Source organism: Lampetra planeri, chromosome 55, assembly GCF_965212315.1.
Source record: "Lampetra planeri chromosome 55, kcLamPlan1.2.h2, whole genome shotgun sequence".
Lineage (NCBI taxonomy): Eukaryota > Metazoa > Chordata > Hyperoartia > Petromyzontiformes > Petromyzontidae > Lampetra > Lampetra planeri.
The window spans coordinates 5,437,503-5,454,769 of NC_136161.1; the positions used below are offsets into that span (position 1 = coordinate 5,437,503).

Consider the following 17,267-nt stretch of genomic DNA (forward strand, 5'->3'; position numbering starts at 1 on the left):
CCCACCCACTCATCCACTCACCCACCCACCCACCCACTCACTCACTCACCACACTCACTCACCTACTCACTCACTCCCCCACTCACCCACTCACTCACCCACCCACCCACTCATCCACTCACTCACCCACCCACCCACTCACTCACCCACTCACTCACCCACTGGGGGGCTCCCAGTCACGTGGTGGGGTAGACTGGGGGGGTCCCAGTCACGTGGTGGGGTGGACTGGGGGGGGGGGGGGTCTCAGTCACGTGGTGGGTGAGTTGTTGTGTAGCTGTTGGTGAGTTGTTGCGTGTACTGCACTGTTTGTGACGGTGGCGCTGCTGATGAATAAAACAAAGTTGGAATTCTGTCGCTTGTGTCAGTCTGGTGTCTACTCATGAGTCTATGGGTCTCTGTGTGGTGAGTCTGTGGGTCTCTGTGTGGTGAGTCTGTGGGTCTCTGTGTGGTGAGTCTGTGGGTCTCTGTGTGGTGAGTCTGTGGGTCTCTGTGTGGTGAGTCTGTGGGTCTCTGCGTGAGTCTGTGGGTCTGTGTGGTGAGTCTGTGGGTCTGTGTGGTGAGTCTGTGGGTCTCTGCGTGAGTCTGTGGGTCTATGTGTGGTGAGTCTGTGGGTCTCTGTGTGGTGAGTCTGTGGGTCTCTGTGTGGTGAGTCTGTGGGTATCTGCGTGGTGAGTCTGTGGGTCTCTGTGTGGTGAGTCTATGGGTCTCTGTGTGGTGAGTCTGTGGGTCTCTGTGTGGTGAGTCTGTGGGTCTCTGCATGAATCTGTGGGTCTGTGTGGTGAATCTGTGGGTCTCTGTGTGGTGAGTCTGTGGGTATCTGCGTGGTGAGTCTGTGGGTCTCTGTGTGGTGAGTCTGTGGGTATCTGTGTGGTGAGTCTGTGGGTCTGTGTGTGATGAGTCTGTGGGTCTCTGTGTGGTGAGTCTTTGGGTCTCTGTGTGGTGAGTCTGTGGGTCTCTGTGTGGTGAGTCTGTGGGTCTCTGTGTGGTGAGTCTGTGGGTCTCTGTGTGGTGAGTCTGTGGGTCTCTGCGTGAGTCTGTGGGTCTGTGTGGTGAGTCTGTGGGTCTCTGTGTGGTGAGTCTGTGGGTCTCTGCGTGAGTCTGTGGGTCTATGTGTGGTGAGTCTGTGGGTCTCTGTGTGGTGAGTCTGTGGGTCTCTGTGTGGTGAGTCTGTGGGTATCTGCGTGGTGAGTCTGTGGGTCTCTGTGTGGTGAGTCTATGGGTCTCTGTGTGGTGAGTCTGTGGGTCTCTGTGTGGTGAGTCTGTGGGTCTGTGTGTGATGAGTCTGTGGGTCTCTGTGTGGTGAGTCTTTGGGTCTCTGTGTGGTGAGTCTGTGGGTGTCTGTGTGGTGAGTCTGTGGGTCTCTGTGGTGAGTCTGTGGGAGTCTGTGTGGTGAGTCTGTGGGTCTCTGTGTGGTGAGTCTGTGGGTCTCTGTGTGGCGAGTCTGTGGGTCTCTGTGTGGTGAGTCTGTGGGTCTCTGTGTGGTGAGTCTGTGGGTCTCTGCGTGAGTCTGTGGGTCTCTGTGGTGAGTCTGTGGGTCTCTGTGTGGTGAGTCTGTCTGGTAAAACAACCCCCTATCTCATGGTGCCGGACGGACAACGTTGTTGTGGGCAGTGCTGTGGGAGGGAGGGCCAATTTCGATTGGCCTCTCCCTTCATGGCGTCTGTGACCGCCACAGCGGCTAAACGGGGGCTCTGGACGGGTGCGAGGGGCTGGTAACCTCTCCACCTTCAATTAACTACCACTAAACTACGACCGAAATTTTTAATTAGCAAGCTTGTGCCGGAGGCCCCGGAGAGACAGGCGTCTATGACGTCTCCTGGCCAAACCCCATTTGGCGGAGCCAGGAGATTGAATCTTTACCCTCGGGCACTTCCAGACACAACAAAAAGCCACTACGGATGGCCACGTGGAATGTTCGAATGCTCACTGCAGAGGAGAGGCTGCCACTCCTCTGTCGGGAGCTGGACCTGTACCACCTGGATCTCTGTGGTATTCAGGAGGTCCGGTGGACCGGCTCTGGCTCCTGCCACCATGAGGGCTGGACAGTCCTCCACTCGGGGCAGGAGAGGTGTGGGAAGCTGTAAGCCCCAGGCTACTTTGGGCTCGCTTTCCCATCAACCGGAGGCAAGGAGTGGTGGTTGTGGTTACTTATGCCTCCACCGAAGACGAACATCCGTGGAGGGATGCAGGCACGGCCAATGAGTCAGATGCCTTCTATGACCTGTCACAGGTGCTCGCTAAAGTGGCCCCTCGGGATAGAGTCATCCTATTGGGCGACTTCAATGCCCAAGTTGGTCATGATGCTGGCACCTGGTCTGGAGTGATTGTAAGGCATGGGCCAGATCAGCTCATAACAACGGTAGGAGGCTGCTAGATTTTGTGCAGCCCATGGGCTTGTAATTACCAACACGCTGTTCCAGCATCGGCGCATCCACACAACATCATGGATGCATGCCGGGTCCAAGCAAGAACATCTGCTGGACTACGTAATTAAGGAACAGTGGATGCGGGCCCATGTCCTTGACACCAGGACCTACCGTGGAGCTGATCTGCCCACTGACCATCGACTAGTCATCTGTAAGATGCGCCTGCCATTCTTCCACTCCGGTGGTGGGTGTACACCCAGGACCCCATTCAAACCCAAGGTGGCCTGGTCTCAGCTAGCTGATGAAAATTGCAAGCAAGAATGTAATCATCTCTTGTGGCTGGGGTTGGCATCGTCCCCCACTCCTGCAGATGTCGAGGGGAAATGGGCAAGGTTTAGGACTGGCTCATGTAGCTGCAATGGCTGCTTTGGGTACACGGTTCAGACCTCCCCAGAGACCCTGGCTGACGGAGGAGGTGTTCAGGCTGGCTGAGAAAAAGCGACAGGCCCACTCTCATTGTGTACAGCATCCCATGTCAGAGAATGAGGAGGCTTACCGCAGCCTTCGCTTGGAGGTTGGGAGAGCCGTGAGGCGCTGCAAGGATGGGTGGTGGTCACGGGTTGCTGAGATGGGAGTCTGCCTCAATGGCCCGCGATCACAAATCACGCTATAACTTCATCAAAAAAGTAACCTGCAGCGCCACACCTATTACTATCATTACGGGAAAAAACGGTGATCCAATCTCCGACCCCCAGGAACAGGTTTACAGATTTGCTGAGCATTTCTGTCATGTCCTGGGGGAGGGGAAATCGCTCGGCATGGAAAACATCATGGGACAAAGTAGGGATGACCCAACTTAGGCTGCGGTGTCTCAAATATTGGAAGAAGTCACCCCATGTGAGTGGCTGGCTGAGGTGCCATCTGTTGAGGAAGTAATAAAAGCGATCCAGAGTCTGAGACCAAGAAATGCACCGGGCAGAGATGAGCTCCCAAGTGAAATGCTTTGAGAGGGTGGCGTTTGTGCACAGACTGCCCTATATGACATCATAACAAGTCTGGACCACTGGACGGGTTCCGCAGGAATGGAAGGATGCTCTGGTGGTCCCCCTCTTTAAGAAGGGGGACCGCACAGACTGTAACAACTACAGGGGCATCTCACTCCTCAGTGTGCCGGGAAAGGTCCTGGCAAGGATTATTCAATATCGCCTTGCTAGGCACGCTGAGGAGAGGCTTGCGAAGCCCCAATGCGGTTTCAGGAAAGGGCGGTCCTGCACAGATGCCATATTTTCTGTCCGTCTGCTACAGCAAAGGTGTAGGGAATTCTAAAAAGACCTACATTTCTGCTTTATTGACCTGGTCAAGGCCTATGATACCATCAGTAGGCCTGGGCTCTGGGTTGTTCTTCATGCTTTCGGAGTCCCTGACCCTCTGCTCACGATCATTAAGGACCTTCATGGTGGTGAGCGGGCCCGGGTATAACTAAGTGGCCAGGAGTCTGAGCCATTCCCTGTTCACCTTGGGGTGCGACAGGAATGTCATCTGGCTCCCACATTATTTAACACCTTTTTCGATCAACTAGTTCATGAAGCCTTTGATGGCTGTATCGGAGGAATTTCCATCTGGTACAGATACAATGGGAGGCTGATCAAATGCCCGGGTGTGGTCAACCATGTTATATATGCCGATGATCTGGTAATTGCCGCTCACTCAGAGGAAGAGTTGGAGGCGCTGCTGCTGAGACTGGAGCTTGCCACTAAGAGATGGGGCCTTACCATCAGCCCAACCAAAACTAAGCACCTGCCTGGGTATTTTGTACCATCGAACACTCCACGTCCACAACTCCCAATTGGTGACAGTTGTGGAGAGAATGGAGAGTTTCCCATACCTGGGCAGTGTCCTCATGACCGGCTCCGGTTTGACATCAATAAGTCTCACTCCGAATCAGTCGCGCGGCATTATTTTTTCATTGGTTGCGTAATCCTGTGTGGAAGCTACCTGGTCTGTCACTCCGCACGAAGCTTCGGGTCTTCTCGGCCATGGTCATTCCCTCCCTTCTCTACGCTTGCGAAACGTGGAACCCCCCTAATGGAGCATCTTCGCCGGTTAGAAACATTTAGGCTGGCCTGCCTACGATCCATCCTGGGTTTAACCTGCAGGCTGGATTGTGTGAGGAGCTCCCAAATCCTTGAAAGATCTGGACAAAGTCCCATCGGTGAGCTCCTCCGGCAGGCAAGGCTGCGTTTTGCTGGGTCATGTAGCCCGCATGCCCAGCCACCGCATGCTGAAACAGCTTTTGTTCGGCCGAAAGACCCAAGAATATGTTAGCCGTCTTTTTCCAGGCGATTAGCCCCTCTGCACTGGATGGCTGGTGTTGGCTCTCACGGGAAATAAAAGCTGGCATCCCCTCACAGTCAGGCCTCCGAGTGGTCTACTGTAAGCACAACCCTACACACCCCAAAGATCAGCCATCGTGGAGGGCAGAAGCGTCCTTGTTTCATGGTTAACGTGACAACTCTGACCACAAGTCATTTTCGGGCATGTTTCACAGATATTAAGCCAGAATGTTTATTCCACGCTGGAATGAAACAGAAGCGCATCGGTACATACATTGTCAAAGCCTCGACTCACTTTTTCAAACTGATACAAAATAACTTAGTGTAATTTAAGCTTAATTTCTCTCCCGCGATTCTTAATTTTGGACATTGCGAGAATGCAGACCCCAAAGTTTATAAGAGGGCTTCGTGAACTTAGTCACAAACGATGCGAAACTGGCGATCTGTAGCGCCAGACAACGTGCAATAGAGGGCATTGGCCTAATTCAGCCGCTGCCGCATGTTCAAGGCCCTGGTGGTTTCTGCCAGAATTTCGCTCCCCTCAGTTGATGTGCGAGTTCCATCCTTTTCGACGCGTTCGGCCGCAGTGGGTGCTGTGTGATGCGACTGACAGGTGTTTAAAGGTGTTTCTTTAACGTTGTGTCTGTAAACACAGCCCACGACTGGGTTTTTGTTACATGGGAAAGGGGGTACATCTTCTTGGTTCTTTCGGTAAAGTCACGTAGAAGGGAAGTAATAAAATAATAAAAATAAAACATAATAAAACAATTCTCACGACGTTTCGGCTACAACGCAAGCAGCCGTCTTCAGGTGAAGAATGAGACACTGCCAAGCTAGGAGCTTATATATAAGCTGAGTTGGAGGTGGAAGAAGAAGAGAGCCTTAACAAAAGAATGTGCATATCAAGAGGAATTTAGCATATTCATGGTAAATGCATAGGAGGTGGGCGGGGGGGGTTTCAAAGTCATATTATGCCCATGCATTATGCAGGATCAGCAGCACCAAAGGGAGGGGGGGGGTAGCATTAACAAAGGGAGGGCATGTTAATAGTATGTAGAAGCAATGAAACATGTGAATGGGAAAAACGGTGGCAGGAGATCCGCAGCGGAGCAAATAATGCATTCCCTGTGGAGAACACAAGATACACAGTTAATGCCAGTGAGTGGACTGCGGTCTGAAAGTCACCATAAACGTGAACAACAATCAGTTAAGATCCGAAGTGGTTTATTACGTCCTTCCAATGATTGCTGAGCCAGAATCCATCTTCTCGGTTGAAATTGTCTCTGTGTTTGTATATGTGGATCGCCTCATGAACGAATCTCTCATGGTAGCCAGATGGCTTGCAGAGAACCTCTGTCTTGGAGAAGTCAATGTCATGTGAACCCACTGAATTGTAACAGTGATCTGCCACGGCTGAGGTGTTTGTCCTACCGTGTTTCAGGTCAGCTTTATGTTCACGGATGCGGTCCGAGACATGTCGTTTGGTTTCTCCAATGCAACTGCTACCACAGAGGCAACTTAGTTTGTAGACGCCAGGGTACTGTATGTCTGGAACCACGTCTTTTACAGACGGAACCAGATCACGGATTTTATGTACTGTGTTGAATCGTACCTGAATCTTGTGTTTGATCAGGATTTTGGAGATCTTTTTTGTGACCTCAGCAATGTAGGGTAAGGTGATGGTTTTGAAAGGCTCCTCAGCAGGATCCTTCTTGACGGTTGGAGTGATGGCCTTGCGGATTGTGTAGTCGGAGTAACCATTAGACTTAAGAGCTTGGCGTACGTGTTTGAGTTCACTGGCAATGTGTTCCTGGTCGGAGATGCATTGGGCTCTATGGTATAGAGTCTTGATGAGGGAGTTCTTCTGGGATGGATGGTGGTGGGAATCCGGTTTTAGGTAGGCATCCGTATGGGTGGCTTTCCTGTAGACAGAATGGCTCATTGAACCATCAGGTCTCCTTTTAATTAGGACATCCAAAAAGGGTAGCTTGCCATCTTTTTCGACTTCCATGGTGAATCTGATGGCTGGGTGTATGGAATTGATGTGGTCGAGAAATTGGTCTAGAGCAGGCCGGCCATGTGGCCAGATGACAAAAGTGTCATCTACGTACCTCTTCCATAAGGTCGGGTGTAGAGTGGCAGTCTGGATGGCGTCAGTCTCAAATTTCTCCATGAAAATGTTGGCTACAACCGGAGATAGGGGGGAGCCCATTGGGGTGCCCTCAGTTTGCTTGTAGAAGGTTATATATAAGCTCCTAGCTTGGCAGTGTCTCATTCTTCACCTGAAGACGGCTGCTTGCGTTGTAGCCGAAACGTCGTGAGAATTGTTTTATGTTTTATTTTTATCATTTTATTACTTCCCTTCTACGTGACTTTACCGAAAGAATCAAGAAGATGAATCCCTGCAGTCACGAAAGCTTTAAATCGAAAGGGGGTACATGCCTAATATTTCGTGTACATATGAAGAAAAAAAAACACCGTGAAAGCCAAACTTTTATTTTTTTAAACGACATGATGAACGAAGCCGAGTGCCGCCTAACCGAGCATTTTTTGTGTTTCTTCTGATCGATAAAAATATTAAGAAACAAAGGAGGGGAGGGTGGTAGGTAGGGGTCGGCACGGTTTGAACCGACTCAAACTGGTTTCAAATTGAGCAATCCAAACCAAACCAGCGACGACTGAACCAAACCAAACCAAAACCAAACCAAACTAAGCTAAACCAAACCTCTTAAGTTGGCTTGAACCAAACTAGTTTGAGCCGGTTCCACCCTATCCGAGCCAAACCGAGTCGGTTTTCGTAGCCCCAAACCAAACCGAACCAGTTCAAACAGAGCCAAACCAAACCGATTTGGTTCGGTTCAAACCGCGGTTTGGTGGTTTGAGCCAAACCGTGCCGACCCCTAGTGGTAGGTAGGGAAGGAGGGGAGGTAGAGAGGTCAGGAGTGAGAGGTAGAGCCTCAGGGGTCTGGATCAACCCCCACGGCCTCCTGCATGCCGGGCGAGCGAGATAACATCCCGGTACAGCGGCGCCGCCTCCAAAGTCCGGCCCCTGCCGGGCTCATTCGAGCAAACTGCTGGAGAATTATCAACGCGCGCAGCGGTCCCACAGAGGCGCAGACGAGCGTGGGAAGGCAGGGGCAGCAGCAGCAGCAGCGAAGAATCGTCTCCTGCGATCGCCCGAGCTCCTGCGGTCCCCAACGTTTGCACGCCCGGTCAGCTCCCGGGCGCAGAAGCGGCATCGGCGTCCCGACGCGCGTCTCCCACACCGTGCGTCCGCGCGTGCCTCCTCAAGTCGGAGCGGCGGGAGAAGCCCCGGCCGCACTCGGAGCAGACGTGGGGCCGCTCGCCCGTGTGGACGCGAGCGTGCGCCTCCAGGTTGGAGCGCTGCGAGAACGCGCGACCGCACTCGCCGCACGCGTGCGGCCGCTCGCCAGTGTGCGTCAGCGCGTGGCTCTTCAGGACGTTCCGCTGAGCGAACGCGCGGCCGCAGACCCCGCAGGCGTGCGGCCGTTCGCCCGTGTGGACGCGCGCGTGGATCCCCAGGAGGTAGCGGTGGGAGAACGCTCGGCCGCAGACCCCGCACGCGTGCGGCTTCTCCACGCCGCCGGCTGCGTGCGTCTGTGTGTGCTTCCTAAGGTCTCCGCGCCGCGCGAAGCCGCGGCCACAGACGCCGCAGACGTGCGGACGCTCGCCCGTGTGGCTCAGCGCGTGGATCTCCAGGAGGTAGCGGTGGGCGAAGCGCTTGCCGCACTCTGGGCAGGCGTGCGGCCTCTCCCCGAGTTGTTGTTGTTGTTGTCGGTGTTTCCGAGAGCCCACTTCAACGTGTGACCGACGCGCGTTCGCGACGGCGCCGGGGGGCGGCCGGGCGTGCGTCCGCGCGTGCGTCTTCAACGCGAAGCGCTTGACGAAGCCGCGGCCGCAGACCCCGCACGCGTACGGCCGCTCGCCCGTGTGGGTCCGCGCGTGCTTCCGCAGGTCGCCGAGCTGCGAGAAAGCGCGGCCGCAGACACCGCAGGCGTGCGGCCGCTCGCCCGTGTGGACGCGCGCGTGCGTCGCCAGGTTGTGCCGCGTCCCGAACCGCTTGCCGCACTCGCCGCAGGCGTGCGGACGCTCCCCGGTGTGGGTCCGCGCGTGCGTCTTGAGGGCGTACGCGCGGGCGAACCGCTTGCCGCACCGCGCGCAGACGTGCCGCCTGCCGTCGGCGGCGTCCACGGCCGCCGTCGGCGCTCCGAGGCGCCTGGACCGTGGTTCGGTCCTCGGGGCGGCTCCGTCTGCCGCCGCCGCCGCGGCACGGTTTGGGGAACGCACAGCACACGGCTCCGTCACGGGGGAGGCTGGCCGACCGATACGTCGCGAGCCTCCGGGATATCCGAATCCGACGGGGCCGGCAGATTCCAATACCTCCGCGCTCACCGCGGAGGTATTGGAAAACGCGTGAACGAGCGTAAAAGCGTGGACGAGCGTCAACAACGCCACTCGGCGGTGTCGGTCATCTTCAATCGCGGCGATGACGTTAGTCATGAAACCTCCTTTGCCAGTGTCAAAATATAAGAATAGGTTTTCACCTTTTTTCTGGCAACAAAACAGTCGTGTTAAGACGTTCAAACACCAAACTGAAACCTTTTACAAGGAATCGTGTTGCTGCATTAACCACAGATACTTGTGGTGAAAATACAAACAAAAAACATGCTCTGATAGTATGTGATGCATTGTCTTTGAAACTTATTGATCCACACCAGAGGCAGCTTTCTTTAGAGCGCAGTCTCAAACGGTGTTAGACCAGAGGACGCCAAATAGATGATGCGCTTTCACGGATTAGCGGTTAGCGCTACGCCGCGCTACGAAGCCGGCAGAGACCACAATTCGATTCCCTCTCACTGCCACCACCAGCACCACCACCAGTGGCGATTATCTGAACTGGGCCTGTGTCTCCCCTTAGGTCAACTCAGCCTCAAATGAACACCTGGTGTGGTGCGTAGTAAACATCGCCACTAGGGAGACAAAGGCGGCCAGGCATGGCCACCCCACCCCCTCGTGTACCGTGGCGGTGCTACTCGCTAACAGCACTTGCCCCAACAGCCCGTTAGGGGCTACACGGGGGATCTTTGTCTTTCTGTGTATGAACTCTCACCTCCACCCACGTCCTCCTCTTCGGACAACTCAACCTCGACGAAGTTCTGGTCCGGCGCTTCCAGACGCCCATCGCGGGAATCCGCCGCCGCTTCTTCCGATATCTCGGTCGCTTCTTCAACCTTAACGATCTTCAGGTCTGGAGCTGTGGGTGAGAGAGTGAATCGTGGGTCGTGGGGCGTGGGGCATGGGGCATGCGGGATCCACGTTGATTCAGTTGCACAACCGATGGCTCAAGCATGGAGCCAGCTCAAGGAGGGTGGGAGGGAGGGAGTCTTAACCAGCGTCCGGAGCGCGAGGGCGGGGAGACATGGGCGGCTTGGGCAGCTGGTGAGGAGAGAGACACAAGATGCTTGGCTGGATGATCATGGCCCCTCTGGAAATATCTTGTCAAGGTTTCTGCCCTCGCTGCGAAAAGTAAAATTCTCTCGCTGCCTCACTCACCGTCCTCCTCCACTTCGCTCTTCACCAGCGTCCTCACGATCTCGGGGCCCAGACGGCCCTCACCCTCCTCCTGCTTCACGACCGCTCCTGCTGCACGCGCACACACACGCTGCTGCTGCTGCCGCTGCACAGACAAGAGGAGACCAAGAGGCTCAGGGAGACGGTGGCTGGGCCAGAGCCGCGGAGATGCTGGGTTCAAGCCGTGGGTCTGGGTGTCTCTTTCTCTCTCAGGGGGTTCATGATGACCAAGCCAGAGACACGGAGAAGCTGGGTTCAAGCCTTGGGTCTGGGTGTCTCTCTCTCTGTCTCAGGCGGTTCATGATGACCGAGCCAGAGACACGGAGATGCTGGGTTCAAGCCCTGGGTCTGGGTGTCTCTCTCTGTCTAAGGCGGTTCATGATAGCACCACCCCTGGTCCAAACCAGCTGACGGTGACAGGAGACGCGCCGAGCGACCTCACCGGCTGCTTCATCGTCGCCGTCATCAGCGGCGGCGTCTTCACGTTTCACCGGAAGGTCAGGGCTCCTCCCAGTGGCTGGGCTCTCCTCATCATCGGTCTCTTGTTTGACGAGCGGAGGAGGAGGTGCAGGAAGTGGCGAAGCCATCTGAGGAGCCGTCCAATCTCGTGGCGAGGCAGCTGAAACAAACACGGCGCCCGTCTTGCAGCCTCATCGCCACCAACGGACCCATTCACTCAACAACGACCGCCATTCACCGCGACGTGGCGGTGACGTCACCATGGCACTTGTGCCGTGCTAGGGGACACACCCAACCACAAGACCCCGCCCACCACCAACACTACGACCACCACCATACCAACGCCACCTACCTATCCACTCACCACCGCCTATCCGCTCGCCACTACCAACAACAACAACCGCCATTTGCCACTAAGCTATGGTGACGTCACCGCTGCACCCGTGCCAGGCCAGGTGCACTTTGAGGCCACGTGAAAGTGTCGAAGGCTCGCTGACAGGAGGCCACGAGACAGACCCAGCAGGTGCCATGGGTTGACTGAGATGACTGGCAAATGCACAACCAGCTGTGTCCCCTACTGCACCAATTTGCTGCACTTGAGCCGCCCGGCGCTCCGCTCGTTGTCGTGAGCGTCGCTTCTCCGCCCTTCGTTGTTGTTGGAGGCCTCCAACTGCCCAGCAGCATCCTTCACGAGCCTCCTCCACAGAGGCCGATCTTGACATCGCTGGTACCAGTCATCGGCAAGTCCACTCAGCTCCACATCCTCCTGGACCACATCACTCCATCTCTTCTCCAGCCCATGTCATGCCGGTTAGCCCCCTCTATCCAGCCAAACAGAAGTTACTTGGGCATGCAGTGGCTGGGCATGAGGGCTACATGACCCAAACAATGCAGCCTTGTCTGCCGGAGGAGCTCACCAATGGGACTCTGTCCAGATCTTTCAAGGATTTGTGAGCTCCTCACACAATCCAGCCTGGTTAAACCTAGGATGAATTGTAGGCAGGCCAGCCTGATGTTCCATTAGAGGGGTCCACGTTTCACAGTCAAAGAGAAGGGAGGACATGACCGTGGTCGAGAAGACCCGAAGTTTCGTGTGGAGCAACAGACCAGGTACCTTCCACACAGCGTTACGCAGCCGATGAAAAGATGCTGCCCAACTCATTCGGAGTGAGATGTCTGCTGTCAAACCAGAGCTGGTCATGAGCATGCCGCTCAGGTAAGGAAAACTTTCAACTCTCTCCACAAATGCTCCATCACCAATGGGGAGTTGAGGGAGTGGAGTGTTTGATGGATCAAAATACCCAGGCAGGTGCTTAGTTTTGGTGGGGCTGGTGGTAAAACCCCACCTTGATTTGAATCCAGCAGTGGAACTGCTAGGTTCAGTAGTTCCACGGCTGGATTATTTTTCCGCCTGAGGACGACCGCTTGCGTTGCGATCGAAACGTTCTGATATACGATTTCTTGGTTCTTTCGGTAGAGTCACGTAGGTGAAAAAATAACAATAAAAATTAAAAATAGAAATAACTAAATTAAATCACGACGTTTCGGAAGCAACACAAGCTTCCGTCATCAGGTGGGACAACCACAGCAAGAAACAAAATTACTGTCATGGGCAAAGAGAGCTGTTTGTGACAAGCGGTTATATAAGGTAAGAGGGGGGGAGGAGCCAGGGAGGAGAGATGCAGGGGGCGGGGGGTGTGTAGTAAGGGGGGGGAGTGAAGCTACTGTTGTTGTGCTGCAGCGCTGAAGCAATTAAGATATTACCATGTTAATAAGATCCTAGTGGAATGTGCGGCAGACACGGCTGGCGAGACACAATGCCGGAGCTGGGCAATGAGCGGGCCTGGGGGGGGGGGGTAGCATGCTGCAGAAACTGGGAATGTGGGTATGGAAGCAAATTATAAACAAAATTAAGATTTTACCTGGTTAATAACATCCTTCCAATGATTGCTCAATTTGAATCCATCCTCTCGGTGGAAGTTATGTCTGTGTTTGTATATCTGGATGGCTTCATGAACAAACCTTTCATAGTGGCCAGACGGTTTGCAGAGTACCTTGGTCTCGGAAAAAAACAATATCATGAGAGCCCACAGCGTCGTAGCAGTGATCAGCAACTGCAGAAGATCCAGTTCTGCCATGTTTCAAATCCGCCTTGTGCTCACGAATGCGGTCCGATACATGTTGTTTTGTTTCCCCAATGTAACAATCACCACAAGTGCAACTAAGTTTGTAAACTCCAGGGTATTGCATGTCAGGAATGACATCCTTTACGGATGGGATTAGATCACGGATCTTGTGTACTGTACTGAATCAGACCTGGATATTGTGTTTAAGATTTTGGAAATCTTTTTGGTAACGCCTGCTATGTATGGTAACGTGATGGTTTTGATCGGATGTCTCATTGGGTTGTTTCTCTATGGTTGGAGAAACAGCTTTGCGGATATGGTCCGATGGTAGCTACTCCAAAATCAATAAAGATCCTACTAACAGCCTAACTACAAAAACCAACAATATCATTACCAGTTCGACTTTTCTAATCGAACCAGTCAAACGGCTCTCCCTAAAACCTTCCTTCGCAAGTTGCATGTACACAGACAGAGGGACAGACGGACACGCAGACAAAAAAATGCCTTTTTTCGGTAAGACTAGCGGGAAGTACCCGGCGTTGCCCAGGGGGAAAATATATTTTAAAACTTCTCAAAACTTAAAAACATAAAATATACGTACACAAATACTAAGCTATTGTGAAAGCCCGGGCATGCGGTTTGTCTGTCCATTTGTCCGTCAACAAAATTATAAGTCGAAAAAGTTACAGAAAGTGGGGGGTAAATAGTTGATCTAAAAGGTTTCCGAAAATTGTCGACACCCCCCCCCCCCCCGCCACCATCAGACGATTGCTTGTGTTGCGATCGAAACGTCGTGATCTATTATTTTTCTACCTTCGTGACTTTACCGAAAGAACCAAAGAGTATGGAACCCTGTATAAGTATATTAGTGTATACGTTTATATATAAGTCTATTAGTGTATAGGTTTATATATAAGTATATTAGTGTATAGCTTATTATATAAGTATATTAGTGGATAGGTTTATACAAGTATATTAGTGTATAGTGTAGGCGCAGCTTTCTTGTACCAGAAAATAAGCTACGCCTTAACTTGTGGGAGCAACAAGTCTGACGCGTGTTCGAGGTGTCTTCACTCAAAGTGTTTCTTTATACTGGTAGGAACGAAGTGAACCAGCCTACAATAGATTATATCGTCCGTCCGTCCGTCCGATTAGGTGTAGCAACATCGCCCCCTACTGCAAACACTTGGCAGGACACTACAAAAACCTTTAGACTCAGTGAGGCTTTCCTGGCTAAACAAGTGTAACATTCCCTTATAATTCCCTGAGATAGTTTTTAATTAAAACATTTAAATTCAAAATTAACTCACAGCGGCTTAAAGCCTACAGCTAGGCCTAAAGCCTAGAACTAGGCCTCAAACTCTCCCTTCGTATCGTACCCCCATTTCATTTTATTATAGCCATTCATTTGTTCGTTCCTACCAGCCCACCCCACAGGGTCCTGTTTTCTTAGTTGCACAAAAACGAGCATTTTCTAAAGTTATATATTCGCCTGTCCACTTGCTGCATCACCCTGTCGCACGGTAGAAGACTGCGTCCACTCGCCCCCCGCCCCCCTTTATACTGTGAAAACCGGACGTGACGTCATGGGTTAAACCAACGGAGCGTCTAACCACAGGGGGGGGGGGGGTTCTAAACAGTTGGAATATTCTAAATCGAATATGACCAGCCCGTCAACAAATGTCAGACAGATGTACATCAAATGTCTACACAGATATAATACATTAACTTCTTGTCTTATGGCTCTTACCTATCCACTAATATACAAGTATATTAGTGGATAGGTTTATATATCAGTATATTAGTCTAAAGGTTTCTATATAAGTCTATTAGGGGATAGGTTTATATACAAGTATATTAGTCTAAAGGTTTCTATGTAAGTCTATTAGTGTATAGGTTTCTATGTAAGTCTATTAGTGTAAAGGTTTATATATACGTATATATAAACATATATTAGTATAAAGGTTTCTATATAAGTCTATTAGTCTAAAGGTTTCTATGTAAGTCTATTAGTGTATAGGTTTATATATAAGTATATTAGTGTATATGTTTCTATATAAGTCTATTAGTGTATAGGTTTATATAAAATTATATTAGTGTATAGGTTTCTATGTAAGTATATTAGTGTATAGGTTTCTATATAAGTATATTAGTGTATAGGTTTCTATACAAGTCTATCAGTGTATAGGTTTTTATGTAAGTCTATCAGTGTATAGGTTTATATATAAGTATATTAGTGTATAGGTTTATATGTAAGTATATTAGTGTATAGGTTTCTATACAAGTCTATCAGTGTATAGGTTTCTATGTAAGTCTATTAGTGTATAGGTTTATATATAAGTATATTAGTGTATAGGTTTATATGTAAGTATATTAGTGTATAGGTTTCTATACAAGTCTATCAGTGTATAGGTTCCTATGTAAGTCTATCAGTGTATAGGTTTATATATAAGTATATTAGTGTATAGGTTTATATGTAAGTATATTAGTATATAGGTTTCTATGTAAGTCTATTAGTGTATAGGTTTATATATAAGTATATAAAAACATATTAGTGTATAGGTTTCTATATAAGTATAAAGGTTTCTATATAAGTATATCAGCATAAATGTTTCTATATAAGTCTATTAGTGTATAGGTTTCTATACAAGTCTATCAGTGTATAGGTTTCTATGGAAGTCTATCAGTGTATAGGTTTATATATAAGTATATTAGTGTATAGGTTTATATATAAGTATATTAGTGTATAGGTTTCTATATAAATATATCAGTATAAAGGTTTCTATATAAGTATATCAGTATAAAGGTTTCTATATAAGTACATCAGTATAAAGGTTTCTATATAAGTCTATTAGTGTATAGGTTTCTATACAAGTCTATCAGTGTATATGTTTCTATGTAAGTCTATCAGTGTATAGGTTTCTATACAAGTATATTAGTGTATAGGTTTCTATACAAGTATATTAGCATAACGGTTTCTATATAAGTATATCAGTATAAAGGTTTCTATATAAGTATATTAGTGTATAGGTTTCTATACAAGTATATTAGTATATAGGTTTCTATATAAGTATATCAGTATAAAGGTTTCTATACAAGTATATTAGTGTACAGGTTTATATATATAAGTCTATGGGTCTCCACGTGAATCTGTGGGTTTCTTGCAAGAGGGCTACACTGCACCTTCTACAGCACCGTACCTCTGTGGCTGACCGGCGTGGTGAAGTATGGTCAGGCTGGCACGGGGCCCTCTCATCCAGCGCTGGTGAAGCTCCACGAAGCGAAACGGTCAAGCGGGCAGCAACAAGCAGCACGAGTTGACCGCACAGAGTGGGGGGGGGGGGGGCAACAGCAAGATGTGGAACAAGACGAAAGGATGTGGAACGATGGAAGCAGAAGGCAAGATGGGTACAAGACAACACCACCCATAGACTCAACACTGCACCATAGACTCAACACTGCCCATAGATTCAACACTGCACCATAGACTCAACACTGCCCATAGACTCAACACTGCACCATAGACTCAACACTGCACCATAGACTCAACACTGCACCATAGACTCAACACTGCCCATAGATTCAACACTGCACATAGACTCAACACTGCACCATAGACTCAACACTGCCCATAGACTCAACACTGCACCATAGACTCACACTGCCCATAGACTCAACACTGCACCATAGACTCAACACTGCACCATAGACTCAACACTGCCCATAGATTCAACACTGCACATAGACTCAACACTGCACCATAGACTCAACACTGCCCATAGACTCAACACTGCACCATAGACTCACACTGCCCATAGACTCAACACTGCACCATTGACTCAACACTGCATCATAGACTCAACACTGCCCATAGACTCAACACTGCACCATAGACTCAACACTGCACCATAGACTCAACACTGCCCATAGACTCAACACTGCCCATAGACTCAACACTGCATCATAGACTCAACACTGCACCATTGACTCAACACTGCACCATTGACTCAACACTGCACCATTGACTCAACACTGCACCATAGACTCAACACTGCCCATAGACTCAACACTGCACCATAGACTCAACACTGCACCATAGACTCAACACTGCACCATTGACTCAACACTGCACCATTGACTCAACACTGCACCATTGACTCAACACTGCACCATAGACTCAACACTGCCCATAGACTCAACACTGCACCATAGACTCAACACTGCACCATAGACTCAACACTGCACCATAGACTCAACACTGCACCATAGACTCAACACTGCCCATAGATTCAACACTGCACATAGACTCAACACTGCCCATAGACTCTATGTGCAGTGTTGAGTCTATGGCAGTGTTGAGTCTATGGGCAGTGTTGAGTCTATGGTGCAGT

At 50.5% G+C, this 17,267-nt stretch overlaps 1 protein-coding gene across 5 annotated transcripts; it reads right to left on the reverse strand.

The window, feature by feature from the left end:
* Positions 1-7,179: 7,179 nt before the first annotated feature.
* On the reverse strand, positions 7,180-17,244 carry LOC144735544 (uncharacterized). 5 transcript variants are annotated; one of them, XM_078617975.1, is made up of 5 exons: positions 16,077-17,244; positions 10,734-10,910; positions 10,274-10,363; positions 9,831-9,974; positions 7,180-8,970 (listed from the first exon to the last, which is right to left on the reverse strand). In XM_078617975.1, exons 2-5 carry the CDS (start codon positions 10,876-10,878, stop codon positions 7,913-7,915), a joined length of 1,437 nt encoding a protein of 478 aa, XP_078474101.1. In that variant the 5' UTR covers positions 10,879-10,910; positions 16,077-17,244; the 3' UTR covers positions 7,180-7,912. The 5 variants fall into 5 exon arrangements, with proteins under 5 accessions (XP_078474101.1, XP_078474100.1, XP_078474099.1 ...); XM_078617974.1 differs by lacking the exon at positions 16,077-17,244 and adding an exon at positions 12,773-15,351 and having other exon boundaries at positions 10,274-10,360; XM_078617973.1 differs by lacking the exon at positions 16,077-17,244 and adding an exon at positions 12,773-15,344.
* Between the last annotated feature and the right edge of the window lie 23 nt (positions 17,245-17,267).